This window comes from Callithrix jacchus, chromosome 10 (genome assembly GCF_049354715.1).
Source record: "Callithrix jacchus isolate 240 chromosome 10, calJac240_pri, whole genome shotgun sequence".
In the NCBI taxonomy this organism is placed as follows: domain Eukaryota; kingdom Metazoa; phylum Chordata; class Mammalia; order Primates; family Cebidae; genus Callithrix; species Callithrix jacchus.
This window is the reverse complement of record NC_133511.1, coordinates 99,478,564-99,499,094: the sequence shown is the minus strand read 5'-3', so window position 1 is coordinate 99,499,094 and position 20,531 is coordinate 99,478,564. Positions and strand designations below refer to the sequence as shown.

Below are 20,531 nucleotides of genomic sequence, written 5' to 3'. Positions count from 1 at the left end.
CTGGGGATGCCTCTGGCAGCTGTGCTGAAGGGAGACTATGGACGGAAAAGCCTCATTGCTCCCATGTCTTGTAGAGTAAGTGCCAAAGCCCTGCCAGTGGTCTGCAAGATCCTCCGAAAACCTCCTCCTCCACCCCCCTCACCCTGCTGCAGGCCCTCAACCTCCCTGCCAGGCCTGGAACACCGGAAGGAAACCCCTACCCCAGGCCCATGCACATGCTGTGCCTCTGCCTAAAGCACTGGCTCCCCAAGAGCCACAGGGCTTGTTTCCTCACCTCCTTCATGGCTTGGCTCCAAAATCACCTTCTACCTGAGGCCATCCCTGCCCCTATACCCAGAAACACAGAACCCCATCCACAGGCTGGCATGTCCTAACCCTCTTTGCCACTTTTTCTTTTTTCCCATTGTATGTAGCATCTTCTGCTTCACCAAATGATCTGCTCATGTCTTTTTTCACTGACTGTCTCATCTCACTGTGAGGCAAGCTCCATGAAGCAGGTGCATCCCTCTTGTCTACTGCTGGGCCCCAGTGCCTAGAGGACAGCCTAGAAGTAAAAGCAAGATGCCAATGACACTGAAAGACAGGAGCCACTAACTACTTAGGGGCCGAAATTTGCTCTTCAGCTGGGATCTGTGCTGGGAATAGGTCTTTGAGGGTGGGAAGAAGGCCAGATGATCCTGAGGAAGTTGTCATGCTTGCCTAGGCAGTGATGTTAAAAAGACACTGAAGAAACACAGGCCCAGGTAAATGGAAGGAGAGAGACTTCAGGAAGCCAGAGTTTCTCCAGATGAAAACACTCAAAGGAGATCCAGGTCTTAGTTGTCTTAACTTGATTGCCTGAAGGTTATATTTTACCCTTTTGTTTTAGATAAACTGAGAAACCTAAAGACATAACAGAAAGGTATGAAATCTAGACTAAAATGCATCCTAAAATGAAGAACCAACACCAAAAAGGCCAAAATCAAACTAAAAAGTAGGCAGAGGACATAAGCAAGCATTGGCTCACCAAAAAAACAAAAAAAACAAAAACGACAAACTATGTACATCAACAACAGATGACCAATAATTGTATGAAGAAGGTGCCTTCCTCTCTCTTAATTAAAGAAGCAACACAAGGCCGGGTGTGGTGGCTCACGCCTGTAATCCCAGCACTTTGGAAAGTGAAGGCGGGTGGATCACGAGGTCAGGAGATCAAAAGAGAGCACCCTGGCCAACATGGTGAGATGCTGTCTCTACTAAAAATACAAAACTTAGGTGGGCATGGTGGCGTGTGCCTGTAGTCCCAGCTGGTTGGGAGGCTGAGGCAGGAGAATCGCTTGAACCCAGGAGGCGGAGGTTGCAGTGAGCTGAGATGGCACCACTGCACTCTAGCCTCTGTTGTGAGACAAAACAAAGGAGCAACACAAATGAAAACAATGATCCTATGTTCTCATATCAGATTGGTAAAGACTTACAAGCTGCAAGGCTGCAGGGAGCCAGGCATTTCCACACACTGAATAGTTCCATCAACTGGTACAACACCCATTTGAATACATACAATCTCTGATCCAGCAATTTCTCTTCTGGAAATGTATCCTTAGTACCCAGAGACATATCTGTAAGAATCCCCTCAGAGCATTGTTTCTAACAGCGGAAATGCTGGAATAAATCCAAATGTCTAACAGGGGACTACTTCACATGTGTAGTATGACCCCTTCATATTTTATTCATTTATGTGCATGAAAAAAGATGCAGCAGGATACATATAAACTGTTAACAGCAGTTGTTTCTGCAGAGTGAAACTGCCAAGCGGAAACACTTCTTATTTTTTTATGTACTCTTTTCTATTAACTTTTTGTCATAGGCCTTTTGTTTTCTTTTTTACTTTTTCTTTCTTTGTATTTTTAACCAGTATGCTAACATTCGTTTTCTTATAACCCTACTCAGTTTCTCCTGCTTCATCCAGTTGCTCACTCCTTCTCTTTTGTGATAAAGAGGGTACCAGGAAGTGAATCAAAAAATCCTAGAGCCTACAGCCTGGGCCGCATAGAGAGCTATAAAGCTGCTGATTCTATTTCCAGAATGAAAAGGGAAGCCAGCCTGCTGGGACTTAACCCCAAGTGGGAATTGTCACTGCAGCTGTCTTCCCGCTCGAGGGCAGAGACCCATGCTGCTCATTGGCTCAGGCTGACCTAGAACCCTGAACACACCTGACAGCTCAAAACCTCTGGGCTGTGTCCAGTCAGTTCCCATCATGGCCCAGGAACCATCAGAGAAGCCAAGTTTACCAGCGATGGCCACCTAGGCGAGCAAAGAAATGCAGCCTGGCAGCTCTCCCCAGCCTACTGCTTGCTTCAAAGACCAGGTACATATTACCCCAGAGGGCCCTCATCAGGCCTCACACTGGAACCAGGCTAAGTCCTAGACTAGGGCCTCAAGTTCTCCTCTCACTTCTTAATATGCTGTCATCAAAAACCTTTATATCATCAAAACTTAGCTGAAATTGAAGAACAGAGGTATATTGCCCTCTCTTGGAAAAAAGTGCTGAGGGGATTCCCTTTTCAATGTAATCTGTCCAGATGCAGTAGATCATGCCTGTAATCTTAGTACCTTAAGAGGTTGAGGCAGGAGGACTGCTTGAAGCCAGGAGTTCAAAGTTACAGTGAGCCACAATCACACTACTGCACTCCAGCCTGTGTGACAGAACGAGACTATGTCTCTTAAAATAATAATTCATCTGCTCCATCTGTCCCCTGATTAGGGGGAAGTAATACCTAGATTTCTTTTGTATGCCCAGAAAATGTGAAATAGCCCTACTGTTGCTGAGCACACACAAGTACGAGCAAGGGAAAAAGCCCCCTTCTCCAGGGAGGGCCCAGGTCTTGAGTCAGCATACCTTGGCTTCTGTTGCACTCCATATGCTGTATTGTATCTTTATGTTGGAAGTTCTGCGCACCACACTCACCTGGTCTAGGGTCTTACAGCAGTCCACCAAAACACCCACAGGCTGGGTATCCTGTAAGCTCTCCTTCAACTCCTTCAGTTCCAGATCAGAAGGACCAAGACTCTCATCCTACCAGAGAGAGAAGGGGAAGGTCTATCACTGCCACAGAGGATCAACATAGAACACACAGCTTCTAGGCCGGGTGTTGTGGCTCATGCCTACAATCCCAGCACTTTGGGAGGCCGAGGCGAGTGGATCACGAGGTCAGGAGTTCAAGACCAGCCTGACCAAGATAGTGAAACCCTGTCTCTAAAACAAAGAAATAAATGAAAATGCAGCCTCCCCCAGACTCCTGGACCCCAGCACAGACTCACCGGAGTCTGCGGAGGCAGGGCCTCAATGGTGGCAATGTGGGAGGAGATGGGCAGGATGTTGAGCTGGTCATCAATGACGAGACACTTTTTACAAGAGGCCAGAGAAAGAATAAACCTGAAAAACAAAACCACTGCAATGAAGTGTTGAGGAGGGCACGCAATGTCTACACAGAGTATAACTTTTCTTCAAAAAAATCATTTGGCCCCATGTGTTTCTAAAAAAGCCAGAAAAAGCCAAACCCAGGTGGACAGCAGTGTGAGATGATTCAACACCTCCCCCACAAGGCACCTAACATGCTTTATACAGCAAATCAGAAAACTGGAGGACTCATCCCAGGAGATCAATTATAAGCCCTCCTGTTGCACATGACCATCACTATTCCCTACACCACGTGGCCTTCCCCTCATCCTCCCAGCCTTGCTCTTTAGCACTGAGGTGTTTCAGGCCATCCTTACATGAGGAATTCCAAACCCAACCCCCATACAATCACCAGTCACACAGGGAAAACACACAAATGAATTCACCTTCTGTCACTAGGAAAAAGAAAGAAATAGAAGGAAGAAGGGGAAAAGAAAGTTCCCCAAAGAAACATAATACAAACGTTCTTGCATGCAGGAAAAAATGTTTGACTATAAATTCAAACATCCTCTCACTGCACGAAAAAGATTTCACAGGCTTCTGTTCTATTCAGTAGCACACAGCTGCTCCTCCTGCTCTGCTCATTCCTCCAAGTTAGAACATCACAGATGGTTAAAATGAGAGAGGCCCCCAGCATTCATCAAGGCCGGATTTCTACCCCTCAACACTACTGATATTTTGGACCAGATAATTCTTTGGGGTGGAGCCGTCCTGTGCACCACTGCTTGTTCAGCAGCATCCCTGCCTCTCTACCCACTGGATGCCTACGGCACCCACCACCACCACCCCCAAAGTCATGGCAATCAGAACATTTCCAGATATTGCCAAATGTCCCCAGGGGGCCAAACAGCTCCAGATGAGAACTACTGATTTAGGTCAAAATTTCTCATGGCATTTCACATGGTGCTAACTGGTGTTCCTACCACCCCCGACAAAAGACTCTGTGGTAAAATAAATTTGGCAAACAAGCAATCAAGCAGTTAAGTCTCTGCTGCCAAGACTTTTCAGAGATTACAACAGACTGGGGTAAACCTTCATAAAGGAAAAACAGTATCGGTGTTTCCCAGACATATATGGCCAAACCCTCCTCATACGGTCCCTCTTAAAAGACTAGCGTTCTATGGCTGGGCACGGTGGCTCACAACTGTAATTCCAGCACTTTGGGAGGCCAAAGTGAATGGATCACTTGAGGTCAGGACTTCGACACCAGCCTGGCCAACATGGTGAAACCCCACCTCTACTAAAAATACAAAAAATGGCCAGGCACGATGGCTCACATCTGTAATTCCAGCACTTCGGGAGCCTGAGGTGGGCAGATCACTTGAGGTCAGAAGTTCAGACCAGCCTAGCCAACATGGTAAAACCTTTTCTCTACTAAAAATATAAAAATTAGCTGGGCATGGTAGTGCACTCCTATTTATCCCAGCTACTCGGGAGGTTGAGGCACAAGGATCACTTGAACCCAGGAGACAGGTTGCAGCGGGCCAAGATCGTGCCACTATACTCCAGCCTGGGAAAGAGCAAGACTCCATCTCAAAAATAATAATAATAAATAAATAAATGCAAAAAATGAGCAGAATGCAGTGGCAGGTGCCTATAATCCCAGCTATTCAGGAGGCTGATGCAAGAGAATCACTTGACCCAGGAGGCGAAAGTTGCAGTGAGCCAAGATTATGCCACTACACTCCAGCCTGGGTGACAGAGCGAGACACTGTCTCAAAAAAATAAACAAAAATAAAAATAAATAAATACAAATTTAATTTCGGATAACAAGTAAAATTTCCATATTTGAAATTATGGGTGTTCCTTTGCTCGGAAGAAACATTTTGTCGCCTTTTTCTGCCTCTAATTACATCTCACCCCCCCTCCCATATTTCTCTTAATAATCATTTTTACTATCCCAATATGTCATATTCATTATAAAAAGTTTGGAAAGACTAGTGTTCTATGAAATATCTCTGGGAAACAGTGATCCAGAAAAATCACTCCTTTAAAAGATGAATAAGCTAAGAGCCAGAGTAACCTGGTTTAACTGAACTGTCAGGGCTAGCAGCGAGACAAATTGAGTGTTCCCGGCTCCAACTTTCTACTACATTTCACTGCTTCCAGCTAGTTTCACAACTACTGCCGCTGTCAAGAATCTCATCATTTTTGGAATCTTGTACTACTTTCCCCAGTATAAAAGCAAAGGTTTCAGTTGAGTCCAACATAAAAATATCCCTCCCAATGTGGCTGCCCCACAACTGGGAGTAACTATAGACCTACCTTTCATTAAATCTTCCCGCCACATCCTGATGGGCCTCAGTTCTGTACCTGGAATGCACGTCCTAACAAAGAAGGACAACATCCATTAGCAACAGCATGCACAGTGCTGAGGACCAGGGTCCACATACAAACCTCTATCCAAGGACACTAGCAACCTTGCTAGAAACAAAATCACTCCTACATAACCTGCTGTGCCAAATGGTATTTGCTGAAACTGGGATCAGACATTGAATGCAATGATTCTTATTAAAATCTTTCACTTTTCCACATTTTTTCTAGCATCCTAAGTTGTATTCATTTATTTCATAAAATTGACATGCTGTGTACATACACTAGTGAACAAAGCATGACCTCTGTTCTCATGGTACTTAGAGTGTCATGGGTAGAGGAAGAAAAACAAGTAGATAAATACAAATTTTGGCAAATGCTACATATGAAATTAGAGTACACAGATAGCAAGTGGGGTCACTTATGTAGGGTAGTGAGCAAAGGCCACTCTGAGATAAGCTGAGACCTGAAGGATAAGAAGGTAGCCATGTAAGAGGGAGAGGAAGAACAAACTGATGTGAGCACAAAGTCATTCATTCCCTCTCAAACGTCTAAGGAATGCTTACTAAATGCCAGGCGCTTCTAAGATCTGGGAATGCAACAGCAAAGAAAACTCTGTTTCAATGAAATTTATTTATTTTTCTTTTTTGAGACAGAGTCTCGCTCTGTCACCCAGGCTGGAGTACACAGGTGCAATCTCAGCTCACTGCAAACTCTGCCTCCCAAGCTCAAGTGATTCTCCTGCCTCAGCCTCCCTAATAGCTGAATTACAGGTGTGCGCCACCATACCTGGCTAATTTTTTTTTTTGTATTTGTAGTAGAAATGGGGTTTCACCATGTTGGCCAGGCTGGTCTCAAACTCCTGACCTTCGGGTGATCTGCCCACCTCAGCCTCCCAAAGGCTGAGCCACTGCACTTCGCCCACCAATGAAATTTAGAGACTAGTACAGGAGGCTAGACAAAAAATAATAACTTTAGGTAACTGTCAACTGCTTTGAAGAAAAATAAAGCTGGTTCAGGAGTGATAAGCACAGCCACCTACTGTAAATGGGGTGTGAGGAAAGACCACACAGATGAGGTGTTATCTGAGCAGGGACTTGAATGCAATGAGGAAGTGAGCCAGGGAGAGGCCCACAGGAAGCACATTCCAGTGGGAACACAAAGTGCCAAGGCCCTCGCATGAGTGTGTGCTGGGCATGTCTGAGGACTTTCCAGGAGGCCAAAAGGGCTGTAGTGCAAGTGATAATGGGAGTAGTAATGACAGGAAGCAGCCCCTAAGATTTGAGGAAAGTCCATTTCATCAGATAAATGCAGCTCAGGAAACCCTAAGTCCAATCCAACCACCATTCCTGAGCTGCTGGGCATGGGCGTGACTAAAACATTTGCCTCTGAACACGGATTTGGCAACACTGATGGGGTGAGGAGACCAGCTCTACATCAGGTGAGATGTATCCCTAACTCCTCACCACGTCCTCAATGTCTTTTGCTTTGGGAGAACACAATCTCTGCTAGAGTTGAAATTCTTGCCAAAAGGGAGTACAACTAGCAAATGTTCCTTAGTCATCCATTAGGATAAGGGCCAGAGGAGTCTGCACGTGGTTCTGTTTTTGCAATACACAAATTTAGGCACTGGCATTGCTCCTTGCACAATACCATCCCAGAACATTTAACTACATAAAAGCTGCATCATATCTGAATCTCACTGGTGTAGAATTTGCAAGTGCCTGAAAACAAAATTCAGAGATGCCTAGGCACACTCAGGGACCCTGTGATTTAACCGCAGTGACTTTTTCATTAGTTAGCATCAAAGAGCTCTTAGCCCAGAGGCTGTGCTGACTGCTCACTGGAGCTGCACAACAGGAATTCCTCAAGGAAAGCAGAACACAGCAAAAACAGATTTACTTGAACCTTCAAAATTAAGTTAAAAAACAGATGCTTACCATGGTCATTGTGTACAATTGCTTGAGTGAGTTCATGGTCCGTAGGAGGATGACCACCAGCCCACCACCTTCCACTGTTTCTACAGTCCTGGCCAGCAAGTTTGGAGTTAAGGCTTCAAAATCCTGGAAGAAAGGGACTTTAGAAAGGGCTGGTCATTCGAATAGCAACCCAAGGAACTTTTTTTTTTTCTTGAGATGGAGTCTCCCTCTGTTGCCCAGGCTAGAGTGCAGAACCCCAGAGGCTCACCACCCACCTGGGCCTCCCAAAGTGCTGGGATTACAGGCATGAGCCACTGAGCCTGGCCCAACCTAAGGGACTCTTAACCAAAAGCCAAGTGATAAGGCAAAAATAGGACTTCAGAGCACAAAGCCGAGACCATTCTTCTCACCTTGACTCCCAGGATACACACATAGGGGGTACCACAGAAGAGGCCCAGCCCTCGAAAAGAAAAATAACTGGTTTTATATGCCAAAAATAAAAACGTATATATGAGACATTATTAGTTTTATATGCCAAAAATGTCTCTGATAAAATCCTATTTGGAAACAGATTTTCCAGCCTTCACTGATTCACACTTGAATTTCAGAAACATCTTACATTCATTTTCTGACATTTATAGCTCAAACCTGTTTGACAAAACTATACCACATGGGGGAGCTACTGCTCACAGGAGTCATTATTCAGGAAACTAATCAAGGTAGCAAGCAGACCACTCCCTACCAAACAGTGATCACCCAGGGCATTCCCCACAGTAAAGGTGAAAATGAGGCAAAATGCCCTCTTTTTTGGTCTCCAAGGTGGGATACAAGCCAGCAGTAAAGGAGACAACCCGTATTTTGCAAGGTATGTAACTTGACATAATAATGGGCACAGTCGTAGGTGTATATGATAAACACACAAAAATGTGGGGATTTGTGCTTAATTTTGTCATTTTTTTTTGGGAGGATGGGGAAGTGAGGTGGCACAGGAGTCAAAACAAAGAATAAAACAAAGACCACCAGAGCTTACACACACACACACACACACACACACACACACAGTGAAACTTGGTCTATTAACTTGCCAGGCAAGAGAACACACACCGGTGCAGAAATCCACCAAGTAGTCTCTGAGAGGTAAAGCGAGGGGTGTTTAAGGACTAAAGGGCAAGAAACGGGTAGAGGGACCTTCATGGTGGGTATGATACTCAGGTACTCTGGACAGGACATTTAAGTGCATTGGTCTGTACCCAGTTGTAAAACAAGTCCCACTGCTCACCGGACAAGAAAGTCTTCAGTGAATGCCAAGAAGGACCCGGGCCCTAGAGGCACTCAAGTCTCTGGCATTTGCTTGATCAGCTTTAGCTAGTTAGAACCAGTTATAATACAGCAGCGCTTCGGTTCTGGTGTCTCTAGACAAGTGCTGATCTCAGCAGAAAATTCTCTTTTTATATGGGGTAGGTGATTAAATGTACTTTGGAAAGTGGCCAGGACTTCCACTAATAATGCCTGGGGACAGGGAACATGGGACTTTTCCCTCCTTACTATATGCTTGTTCCCAGTGGAAAGCCAGGCAGCCCGTGCAACCCTCAAGACTCTGACTTCAGTCACAGGCTAGAGGAAGCCACCCACCTGCAGCACACACATGCCAAAGGTATTGCCCAGGATCTTGTGGGTCTCACTGTAGTAGCAGTAGCGAATGTTTGTGGCTGCTATGAAGAGTTCAAAGGGGTCATCCTGCTTCACGTTCAATGTTCCATTCTTTATTTTCTTCTGCAGCTGTCGCATTCTTTTCTTCCGGTGACTGCAATCACATGCCCCCAATCCCATGAGAGCCAGTTAACCAGAGAGGCTAAAGAGTTGGAACCCGGGACAAGTTCAGTGATCACCCACGCAGACCTTCAGAACTAGGAGGGAACTTGAAAGCGTGAGGCCAATTTCAGGTGGAGGGCAGTGGAGAGGCATTAGAATGCTTAAGGGCTTGGAGTAAGCATGATAAATCAGCTGGGCGCAGTGGTTTACACCTGTAATCCCAGCACTTAGGGAGGCCAAGGCTGGCAGATCACAAGGTCAGGAGTTTGAGACCAGCCTGGCTAACGTATAGTGAAGTACTGTCTCTAATAATATACAATAAAAATAAAATAAAAAAGAGTGGTAAGTCCATGTGTGAACACTGCTATTTTGCTGTGACCTTCAACAAATACTTTGCTTTAAAAGATGGGTAATACGGTAGCTAACCCTCACATTTTGCCAAAGTCAGAGCTTGAAGCCAAACCTAAGTGGCCTCATTACCTCAGTCATAAGCCAACGCTTCAACTACACTGTACTGTTCCCCAGAGATCCTGGGAAAGACGAGGTGATGGCGTGTTACTTTATTCATCCTTCCCAGATGACCTCCTCCCTGAGAAGGTGGGATTATGTCTTCAAGGGCAGGTCTTACAAAAGATAATAATGATACAGGACAAGGGATTAGAATGGAATCTGGACGTCTCTAAGGAATCCCTGAATTTTCTTTTGGTCTTAAAAACCCTGAACATCCAGCTGCTATTTACCTTTCCTTTACCAAAACAGAGAATTAGAATGTTCTAGAACAGAAGATTACAACTGATCAAAATTTTACCTTTACCGTAGTTCTCTTAACTTAATAGCTAGAACAAAGGCCCTTCCTGCCGGGGGGCCTCCACTTTCTCATCTATGAACCAAGGCAGTGGCTGAGTTTATCTCCACTATCCTTTCTGGCTCAGGCCTTAAGCCCATGACTTACAAGCAGGCATTAGCTTGAACATAATGCTCTGCCAGATCAAGACAGGGGTGGGGCAGAACAGCTTATAGCTCATGGAAGTACAAAAAGAGTTTTAGAAGTAAAGCCAGGTGGTTTAAATTCAAAAAGCAAATCTGCCCAGAAGACTTTGAACTGCCTAATTCCACATCCATCTCACATTTCTCGAATGAAAAATATTGAAGACCAGAAGCCCTAAAAACTTAAAATTCCGGGATAGGCAATAGGCCTTATTCTCGATCTGTATTAAAAATGCCTACCTCTCTATGAACGTATATAGAACAGAATATCAATTATGGTTCAAAACTGTATACCAGTAATATACACCTAGATGCTGACAATGCCTAGACGGCAAGATGCTTTTTATTTTCATCTCTGGGTTTTCTGCACTTTTCACATTTCGACAGTAAGGCTCTTATAACTGTCTGGTTTCTTTTAGGCAGAATCCCTTTCCTTTAAGACCACAGGACAAGGAAGAGTTTAGCCTCTGGTACTAATTTAAATTAAAATAATTTTAGAGCTGTTAATAATACCCCCAACTCAACATATACTGAGTACCTATGACAACATGCTAAATCAGCTGAAAATATGAAAATACAAAGATAAATAGGAGAGGGCTCCCAACTGAATGAGCTTATCACCTGAAAGTTAAAAAAAAAAAAAAAAATGAGCGTAAGTCACAGTACGTAAGTGACTCTACCTCAAAACAATAGCATCCGGTGACAAGCATTACAGGAGAAGGACAAGTGCAGAGGAAGGTAGAGGAACCATCAGGTATGACTGGGGGGCTCGGGAAAAGTTTCATGGAGGAGACAAAACCTGAAAACGGGGAGAATTTCAATAGGTGATATCAGAGAGGTAGAACTGGCATTCCAAGCAGAGGAGACAGCATGAGCAAAGAAAAGCAAGGAGGTTAGTTACAGCACAAAGCAGCCAGAGCTGGAGACAGGCTTTCAGAGTCAGATCAGAGATGAGCACGTTTGGAAATTAGAAGAGGCCCAAGGATAGAATCACACTTGCCAGCTAGGTTTAGAGTAAGGAGACAAGATCCAGGGAATGAGAAGAGCTCAGGAAGGTGGTCTGAGTAAAGACACTGAGGCCAAAAAGGGAGACTGTTTCTGAGGTGATGCCACGGTGGGTTGTTCCCGGGGAACAGCACTCCCCAACCCACCCCAGACTTCTCCAAATGCAAAGCTGTAGGCAGAACTTCCAACTTTCTACTATACTATGACAAACCCCACCCTTCTCTGGCCAGGGTTGGGCATCTTTCCACTAGAATTCTGGAGAAAAGTCTGACTTCCTCATGGCTGGGCCTGAAACATGGAAAACACAAGTGTTGTTTCTGCTAGGGGGACAACAGAAAACAGAAAGCCGACCTACAGTAAGAAAGCTGGTCTGCGCAGAGCAGATATGCCGAGACGACAAACTAAGCTGGGAGCATTGGCACTCTGGCTCTAGATCACCCGTGAGCAGAACTGAAATCTTATCCCCTTGGATTCCAGGAAATACCCCGTATACTTCAATGGAATCCCTTTGGCCAAAGTGTGTGTGTGTTGGAAGTTTGTTATCTATGACTAAAAGTCTTGACTACCACAGCTTCAAAGAGCCAACTGTCAAATACAGCAGTGAACTGGTAGATGAGGCAGAGCTCTGAAGAGGGGAGAGAGAGAGAAAAGTCGATTCATTAGGCAACAAGATGCTAGAGATATCTAACGGCACAATTTGATCACCATTACAGAAGCAGAAACCAGAATGCAAAAGTGGCTACTAAGTGCAAAGATTTCTGTTTTAGAGTATATGGTAATAAAATTGGGGGAAAATGCTAACCTGAGAGAGAAATCTGGGTATGCATCTAATCAGTCTTTGATAACAGAAAAATCTGGGCATGTTTACAGGAAGAAGAAAGTTCCCAAAGGGAACTTTGAAAGTGGCCAGTAGAGCAAGGACAAAAGGTCCAGAAAGAGGGGGGGGCAGGGAGCTACAGCTACATTAAAGGGTTTTCCTTGGACATGGGATGAGGCACATCCCCTACATGAAGGATGGGAAGAAAAAAAGAGATAGTGAAAAGGTGGAATAAATTTGAGGTAGGAAAGACAATTTGAAGGAACTTGCATGAGATGGGCTTAATCAGCCCAGAAAAGCAGGAAGGAAAACCATATGCCGAAGGCAAAGCATTGGACTGGTGACTTAAAAAGCATGGGAGAGAGATCCAAGATGGCTGATGGCTAACAGCTCGGGATTGTAGCTCCCAGTGAAACCACAGAGAACGAGAGGACGCCACACTTTCAGATGAATTTTTGTTGCTCACAGACCAGAAGACTCCCAGTGGAGGAGCCCCACGGGTTGCCAGCACCACTCTTGTGGCTGGTGCAGCGGTTTTGCCGGCGCAGCGGTTTTGCCGGCGCAACAGTTTTGCCGGCACTTCGGCGCAGCAGCTCTTGGTACAGAGTAAACAGGACTGGTTCCCCTTCTGACCAACGTTTGGAGCTCCGGGAAGGCAGAGTCGCCTATTAGGGACTCAAGAAGGAAGCCGGACTGGAGATTCCCAGGCAGAAGGGCACCATCAGTCTTAACGCCGCTGTTTTGGCCGGCACAGTGGGTTGCTCAGATTCCAGTGCTGGGAATCAATAAATTGGACATCCACTCAGAAACCTAATTAGAAAGGTGGTAATTGTAAAGACGACAGATGGATAAATTTATAATGAAGGGAAGAAACCAGCCTAAAAAGGCTGAGAATACCCAAAATCAGAACGCCTCTCCCTCTACAGGGGATTACAGCTCCTCATCAGCAATGGAGCAAGGCCTGATGGAGAAGACTGTGTTCCATTAACAGAAGTAGGCTTCAGAAGGTGGATAAGAAACTTCTGGGAGTTAAAAGAACTTGTTCTTGGGCCGGGCGCGGTGGCTCAAGCCTGTAATCCCAGCACTTTGGGAGGCTGAGGCAGGTGGATCACAAAGTCAAGAGATCGAGACCATCCTGGTCAACATGGTGAAACCCTGTCTCTACTAAAAATACAAAAAATTAGCTGGGCATGGTGGCGCGTGCCTGTAATCCCAACTACTCGGGAGGCTGAGGCAGGAGAATTGCCTGAACCCAGGAGGCGGAGGTTGTGGTGAGCCGAGATCACGCCATTGCACTCCAGCCTGGGTAACAAGAGTGAAACTCCGTCTCAAAAAAAAAAAAAAGAACTTGTTCTAACCCAATGTAAAGAAACTAAGAACTTTGAAAAAAGGTTTGACAAAATGCTAACAAGAATAGACAATATAGAGAGGAATATAAATGAATTAACGAGTTGAAAAACACAACACGAGAACTTAGCAAAATATGCACAAGTTTGAATAGCCGAATTGATCAAGCAGAAGAAAGGATATCAGAGGTCAAAGACCAACTTAATGAAATAAAACGAGAAGACAAGAGAGAAAAAAGGATAAAAAGGAAGGAGCAAAGTCTCCAAGAAATATGGGACTATGTGAAAAGACCTAATTTACGTTTGATAGGTGTACCTGAATGTGACGGAGAGAATGAATCCAAGTTGGAAAATATTCTTCAGGATATTATTCGGGAAAACTTTCCCAATCTAGCAAAGCAGGACAATATTCAACCCCAGGTAATACAGAGACCACCACAAAGATATTCCTCAAGGAGAGCAACCCCAAGGCACATAATCGCTAGATTCACCACGGTTGAAATGAAGGAGAAAATACTAAGGGCAGCCAGAGAGAAAGGTCAGGTTACCCACAAAGGGAAGCCTATCAGACTTACAGCAGATCTCTCAGCAGAAACCCTACAAGCCAGAAGAGAGTGGGGGCCAATATTCAACATCCTTAAAGAACAGAACTTTCAGCCCAGAATGTCATATCCTGCCAAACTAAGCTTCACAACTGAAGGAAAAATAAAATCTTTTATGAACAAGCAAGTACTCAGAGATTTTATCACCACCAGGCCTGCTTTACAAGAGCTTCTGAAAGAAGCATTACACATAGAAAAGAACAACCAGTATTAGCCTTTCTAAAAACAAACCAAAAAGTAAAGAGCATCAACATAAAGAAGAATTTACATCACGAATGGATAAAACAGCCAGTTAACATCAAATGGCAGTAATCCTAAATTTAAATCGACTAAATTCCCCAATCAAAAGATACAGCCAAAACCCAACGGTACACTACATCCAGACCCATTTCACATGCAAGGATACACAAAGACTCAAAACAAAGGGATGGAGAAACATTTACCAACCAAATGGAGAACAAAAATAAATAAATAAATAAATAAAAAGCAGGAGCTGCAATTCTCACATCTGATAAAATAGATTTTAAAGCAACAAACATATAGTGGTAAAAGGATCAATGCAACAAGAAGAGCTAACAATCCTAACACCCAGGTACATAAGACCCATAAAGAGACTTAGACTTCCTAGACTCCCACACAATAATAGTGGGAGACTTCAACATCAATATTAGATAGATCAACAAGACAGAAAATTAATAAGGATATCCAGGACTTGAACTCAGATCCAGAACAAGTAAACTTAATAAACATTTATAGAGCTCTCCACTTTAAATACACAAAATATACATTCTTGTCAGTACCACATCACACCTACTCATAGGTTTAAATGAAATATTGATCGGCCATTATTAAGCACAATTATTGGCAGAAAAGAGGTTTTCAATACCCATTTTTAGAATAAAGCAACATTCCCCTTCTCTCTCCCTCTTTTTCTTCCTTTTTTCCTCTCCTTCACTCCTTTTTTTTCTTTCTTTCCTTCTCTCCTTTCAAAAAAAAATTTTAAAAAGCATGAAAATGATCTGAAACTTATTTTCAGGAATGAAGAAAAGTTATCAGCTCCATATGTCCTCAGAGATAGCACCTCCACTAAAGACCCATAAGAAATATGTCAAGGAATCATTTCCTGGCATTTAATGAGCAGGAATTGTGAGCTGGATAAAACACATGAAGAGCCCAGCTTACCTGCTAAACCCCAGCTCTTTCTTGTAACACCACAGCACTGAAGGCCGAGCCTTCACAGTTGCTTTGGATAACATGTGATGAAGTATTACCACCTGTCAAACAAAAAAGTCACAGAATTTCAGGCACAAAAGAGACTTTAGAGACTGCCAGGTCTAAGACCTCATTTGACAGTTGTGGAAACTAAATTGAGAGCCAGGGAAGGGAAGTGGCCAAAGTCCCAAGGCAAGCAGTGACCAGGTTCGGACTAGAAACCAGGTCACAGACAGTTAACCTTGTGGTCAACCCACCATCCCAGGCTTCAAAAGGTATTAGCTTGTCTGCTAATAAATTGCTAATAATTCTAAATACAGAGAATTTGCCACTTCCAGGAAATAAAGGTTCCCACTAGGCATCTTACCAACCAGAGATCTTAATGCCATTATGTCCTGAAACCCCAGAGTGCTTAAATATGCTGACTCTCTAGACAAGACAAAAAGCAATTCAGGAAGCATTTACCAAGTCATACCTGATCTTTTCCTCGATCCCCAACTACAACAAAGAGAGATCTTTGCCGCTCAGCTACCCCATTCTCAATGAGAATCCGGATTCGGTTATCCACCTTTTTCCGATGCATGGTGAAAAATTATTACTAAAAGAGAAAGAAATACAACTGACCATGTGCACTAGACTATGTCTAAACATTAGCAGCTGCCTCTTGTGGGACCAGGGGCTGTGCTAGGCATATTTATAAATATTGTCTTACTTAACCCTCAAAGAGCTCCACAGGAAAGAGATCAGCCTCTAGTTTTAAACTTAGAAAACCTTGGGCTTGGGAGGTGAGAAAAATCTTCCCCCAGCCTGGGAAGCCTGTAATTCACCTCTATTTTAAAAAAATTGTTTTAAGTCAGAAACTTGAATATTCAAAAAAGTAGGAGAATGACTAAAATAAATAATGGCATAACCAAATATCCAAAGCACTTTTGTCTGTTTTTGAGATGAATTCTTTCTCTGTCACCAGGCTGGAGTGCAGCAGCGCAATCTCGGCTCACTGCAACCTCTGCCTCCCAGGTTCAAGTGATCCTCCCGCCTCAGCCTCTTGAGTAGTTTAGACTACAGGTGCAAACCACCATGCCCAGCCAATTTTTCATATTTTTAGTAGAGACAGGGTTTCACCATGTTGGCCAGGATGGTCTCAATCTCTTGACCTCATGATCTGCCTGCCTCAGCATCCCAAAGCGCTGGTGTTATAGGTGTGAGCCACCGTACCTGGCCAAGCATTTTTAATAACTGAGGATATAGATACAGATGTTTATGACAGGATTATGACAAAATAAAGTATGATGCCATTTTTTATACATACACATAACAGAAAAATAAGACTGGAAAAAATACCGAAGTGTAAAATAGCTATTTCTGGATGGTGGGACTTTTATCTGTTCTTTTGTTTTTGTGGAGTCTTAAAAAATTCACGTTACTAATTAAGTCAGGTAAACAAAATCAATAAATATCAATGAATAATTCCATGATGTAATGTGTCCACCTGTTTCCTCATGTTAGGGAAAACTATACTGAAGCCTTTGTACAGGCAGAACTGAAAAGTTCTCCCAAGGCACGGTGGCTCACACCTGTAATCCCAGCACTTTGGGAGGCTGAGATGGGCGGATCACCTGAGGTAAGGAATTCGAGACCAGCCTAGCCAACATGGCAAAACCCCATCTCTACTAAAAATACAAAACTTAGTCGGGAGTGTTGGTGGGTGCTTGCAATCCCAGCTACAGGAGAGGCTGAGGCAAGAGAATCACTCGAACCGGAGAGGCGGAAGATGCAGTGATATGAGATTGTGCCACTGCATTCCAGCCTAGGTGACAGAGCAAAGACTCTGTCTCATAGAAAAAAAAAGTTCTGTGATTACCTAGAGTAAAATATTGCATCATCACAATAAATACATCAAAAAACCATCAGAAATATCACTTATACTACTACAATGTAAAAGTGAAATGAAACTTAGAAACTCCAGTACCAACTGCATTCTAAACATAAAGCTCTTTTACTGAACATTAACTGTCCCTTCTAACCTCCTAATCCAAAGATTTTAGCATATGTCATACTATAACACACTAAGTCACTATCAAGAACCCCAATTTACGAATAAAGGAGAAAGTATAAAGAATTCAAGTATCCCGAGGCAGAAAAACGACAGAGCCAGAATTCACACTCCAGTCTTCCTGACTCCAGAGCCTGAGCTCTTTCCGGTTCACCAATCTTCTCAACTTGTAAACCTTGTGTTGCCTGCCACATAAAGATCCCGCAAAATCAATCAACGACCAATTAATGGGGGCTGCCTTTTGCTCTAGCTACTGTGGGACTCCACAAGTAGTACCAGAAGGCCCATTACTTCAAGCTTGCATTTTTCTTGAAGAAGGTATTTAAGGGAATGAGATGAGGAAGAAGAACACAGTTAAATTAGATGTAAAAATAATAACTACAGTGAGGGGTCAGATGAAGGAAGGGCTAAGATTACTATGGGCTGAAGTTGTCATGGAAGGCCTGGAGGGGAAGGCCTTGAAGGAGATTATTTTTCACGCACTCCTTCATTTATCTACACATAACATCTATGTGCCAGGCACCACTTTAGGTGCACTGGCAAACAAAACCAAGTCCTGAATGATGTGACTCCTGATTAAAAAAAAAAAAATTATAAAGGAACGCGCACAGCGAAGGATTTCACAACGCAGAAGGATCTGGCATCAGATTACCTCAGTTCAAAGCCCAGAGCTGCAACCAGGCACTGCTGGCAAGCTCCACTGAAAGCAAGTGTTGTCACCCACCCATTCACCCTGACTCCCCAGTTACAGGCACTTAGAGGGTGAGTATCGAACCACGCAACCCCCGAGGACGCTCGAGAAGCACGCGCCTCCCCAGTTACAGGCACTTAGAAGGTGAGTATCGAGCCACGCAACCCCCGAGGACGCTTGAGAAACACGCGCCGAGAACGGCTGCGTTTGGGAGAGGTGATTCTGTTATCTACTAGCGCACCAAAAGAGGGGTGGAGGGCAGTAGGGGTAGGCCAGTTATCCGTCCGGATGCAGAGCCTTCATCCTCAGGCTGGTCCCCTGTTGGTCCAGGAAAAAGACAGTTGCCAATATCAGCATTCATACCCGGCCCTCCCGCGTTTGGTACCTGCGCCCGGACCCTGGCGGATCCCAGCCAGTGGAGAAGCGGAAGCACGTGGGAGCACGGAACAATTCCGAAAGACAAGGCACAGCTGACTGCCCCTAGTGGATGCCTGGTAGCCAGCTCTAGGAGTTAGCCTCGCCTGGCAGCACGCGTCCTCAGGCGCTAGTAGGCACCACGTGCGTAAACGCATTAACGTCGCCGGCGACGGCGAGCGAGAAGGGACCATCCTCAACTCTGTCGCTGAGCAATGACGCAAGGCTCCAGAGGCGGAGCTGCGGGCTAGACGTCCAGCGCAGTTGCACGTTTTAGTCTCACTGCTCGCCGAAGCTGCGGTGCTAGGTGCTGTTTGCATCTCTTTACTGTGCTCATATCCGAACTAAGGTACCTTAGTACCTTAGTTGTCCGCACCCCCAGGGCCTGTCCACGTAGGTCCAGGGTTTTCAGCGTTAGCCTGGATACGCGAGACACGACGGGGCCAGGGATCTGTGTTCAATTAAACCGATCCCCGTAAGTTGAGGAAACTCGGCTAACAGACCTATTTTATTGGTCTCGCTTGGCCCTCCACCCCCACCGTTCTGATCTTACAGATGGGAATCCTGTAATCTACTCATGACTGCGGCTGCTGTACTTTGCAGGCTCCCTTTAATAAACCTGTGTATGGTCGTCAAATGAAGTTACTCCCCCAGGGATTCCAGTTGAACTCCTCCAGGACATGACTACAAGGGCTACCTATACATAGTTTTGCATTCTTGACTTCAGGGCAGATCGCTGAACTTCAGAAAACATCATGAACTGCTTGATGTTTCCTCCCGGATACCGCAAATGTCTGACCCAAACCCCTTCCCCAGATAGACACTTCCAGTTTTAATGTCATCAGCAGCACCACCCAGTTGGTCCAACATCCATCACCAAATTCTTTTCGAATTCATTCAGCAAAATTTCAATATGCCATACACTATTCTCACAAGGGATAGTGACCAAAATGTTCCTGGCCCTCGCGGTTAATTTTAGTTTAAGTTTTAAATGCTGTTAAGCAAAAGTATCCAGTGAGTAAAGTGACTAAGGGTACTATTTCAGAAGCTAACACCGAAGGCCTCTGAGGGAGTGACACTGGTTAGAGCAAAGACCCAAAATTTAGAATGAGCCCTGAGAATATCTGAGCGAAAAGCTTTCCCATGCCTTAAGATATACATACAAAAGCTCCAAGAGGGGGAAAAAATCCTGGCAAAACAGTCAGTGTGGCCGAAGCAGTGGGCAAGTGAAGTTACAGTAAGGCAGGCCAGATAAAAGTATGGCACGAGGACCACATTCAGAATTTAATTGTAGAATTATGAGAAACCACTGGAGTTTGTGGGGGACAGAGAAATGAGAAAATCTGCTTTGCCCTCTTAAAAGGCTCATTTGGTTATGCAAAAATTAAACCACAGAAAGGCAAAAGTAGAAACAAAGGCAACAACTATAACCTATTTTAGTCACCTGTGCTAGAATAGTAGTTGTGGTCGTGGTTAACAGTATTAGATGACTGGAGATTCAAGTTGGAATCACGTGGACTCACTTAAGGATACAGGATACAAAAGTAAATTGAAGATGGCACCCAAAACATCTGCTTTGAGCAATTGGATAAATGGGGAACTGGTGTTGGGTAATCAAGGAGTTGACTTGGAATATTGAGAAATTCCTATCAAGATGGTGAATATGAGTTCGAGAGGTTTGGGACCTAGAAATATTTAGGACTAAAACGCTGGTGATATTCAACATCATGGGACTGGATGAGATTACCCAGGGAAGATTTTAGCTAGAGATGAAGCTGACATCCAAGTACTGGAGAAATCGGCAAAGGATACTGAGTAGTGTTCAATGAGGGAATCTATACAATCCATTCACCACCACCACCCCATCCCCACCTTAATGTTGCCATCCATTTCTCATGAGCCACTCCAACGAGCCTCACCGTCT

The 20,531-nt window shown here is 44.4% G+C and overlaps 1 protein-coding gene across 3 annotated transcripts in view; it reads right to left on the bottom strand.

Moving 5' to 3' along the window:
* NAT10 (N-acetyltransferase 10) overlaps positions 1–18,739 on the bottom strand; it is a 43,782-nt gene extending 25,043 nt beyond the window's left edge. Inside the window, exons 1-8 of one of the 3 annotated variants that reach the window (XM_035262336.3) lie at positions 18,435–18,739; positions 15,925–16,047; positions 15,420–15,511; positions 9,301–9,472; positions 7,690–7,812; positions 5,702–5,763; positions 3,298–3,412; positions 2,945–3,052 (exon numbers count right to left, since the gene is read on the bottom strand). In XM_035262336.3, coding sequence (XP_035118227.1) covers positions 2,945–3,052; positions 3,298–3,412; positions 5,702–5,763; positions 7,690–7,812; positions 9,301–9,472; positions 15,420–15,511; positions 15,925–16,032 — 780 coding nt within the window. In that variant the 5' untranslated portion in view covers positions 16,033–16,047; positions 18,435–18,739. The remainder of the gene's footprint in view (positions 1–2,944; positions 3,053–3,297; positions 3,413–5,701; positions 5,764–7,689; positions 7,813–9,300; positions 9,473–15,419; positions 15,512–15,924; positions 16,048–18,434) is intronic. The other 2 variants (XM_035262335.3, XM_035262339.3) reach the window with 2 other exon arrangements.
* Between the last annotated feature and the right edge of the window lie 1,792 nt (positions 18,740–20,531).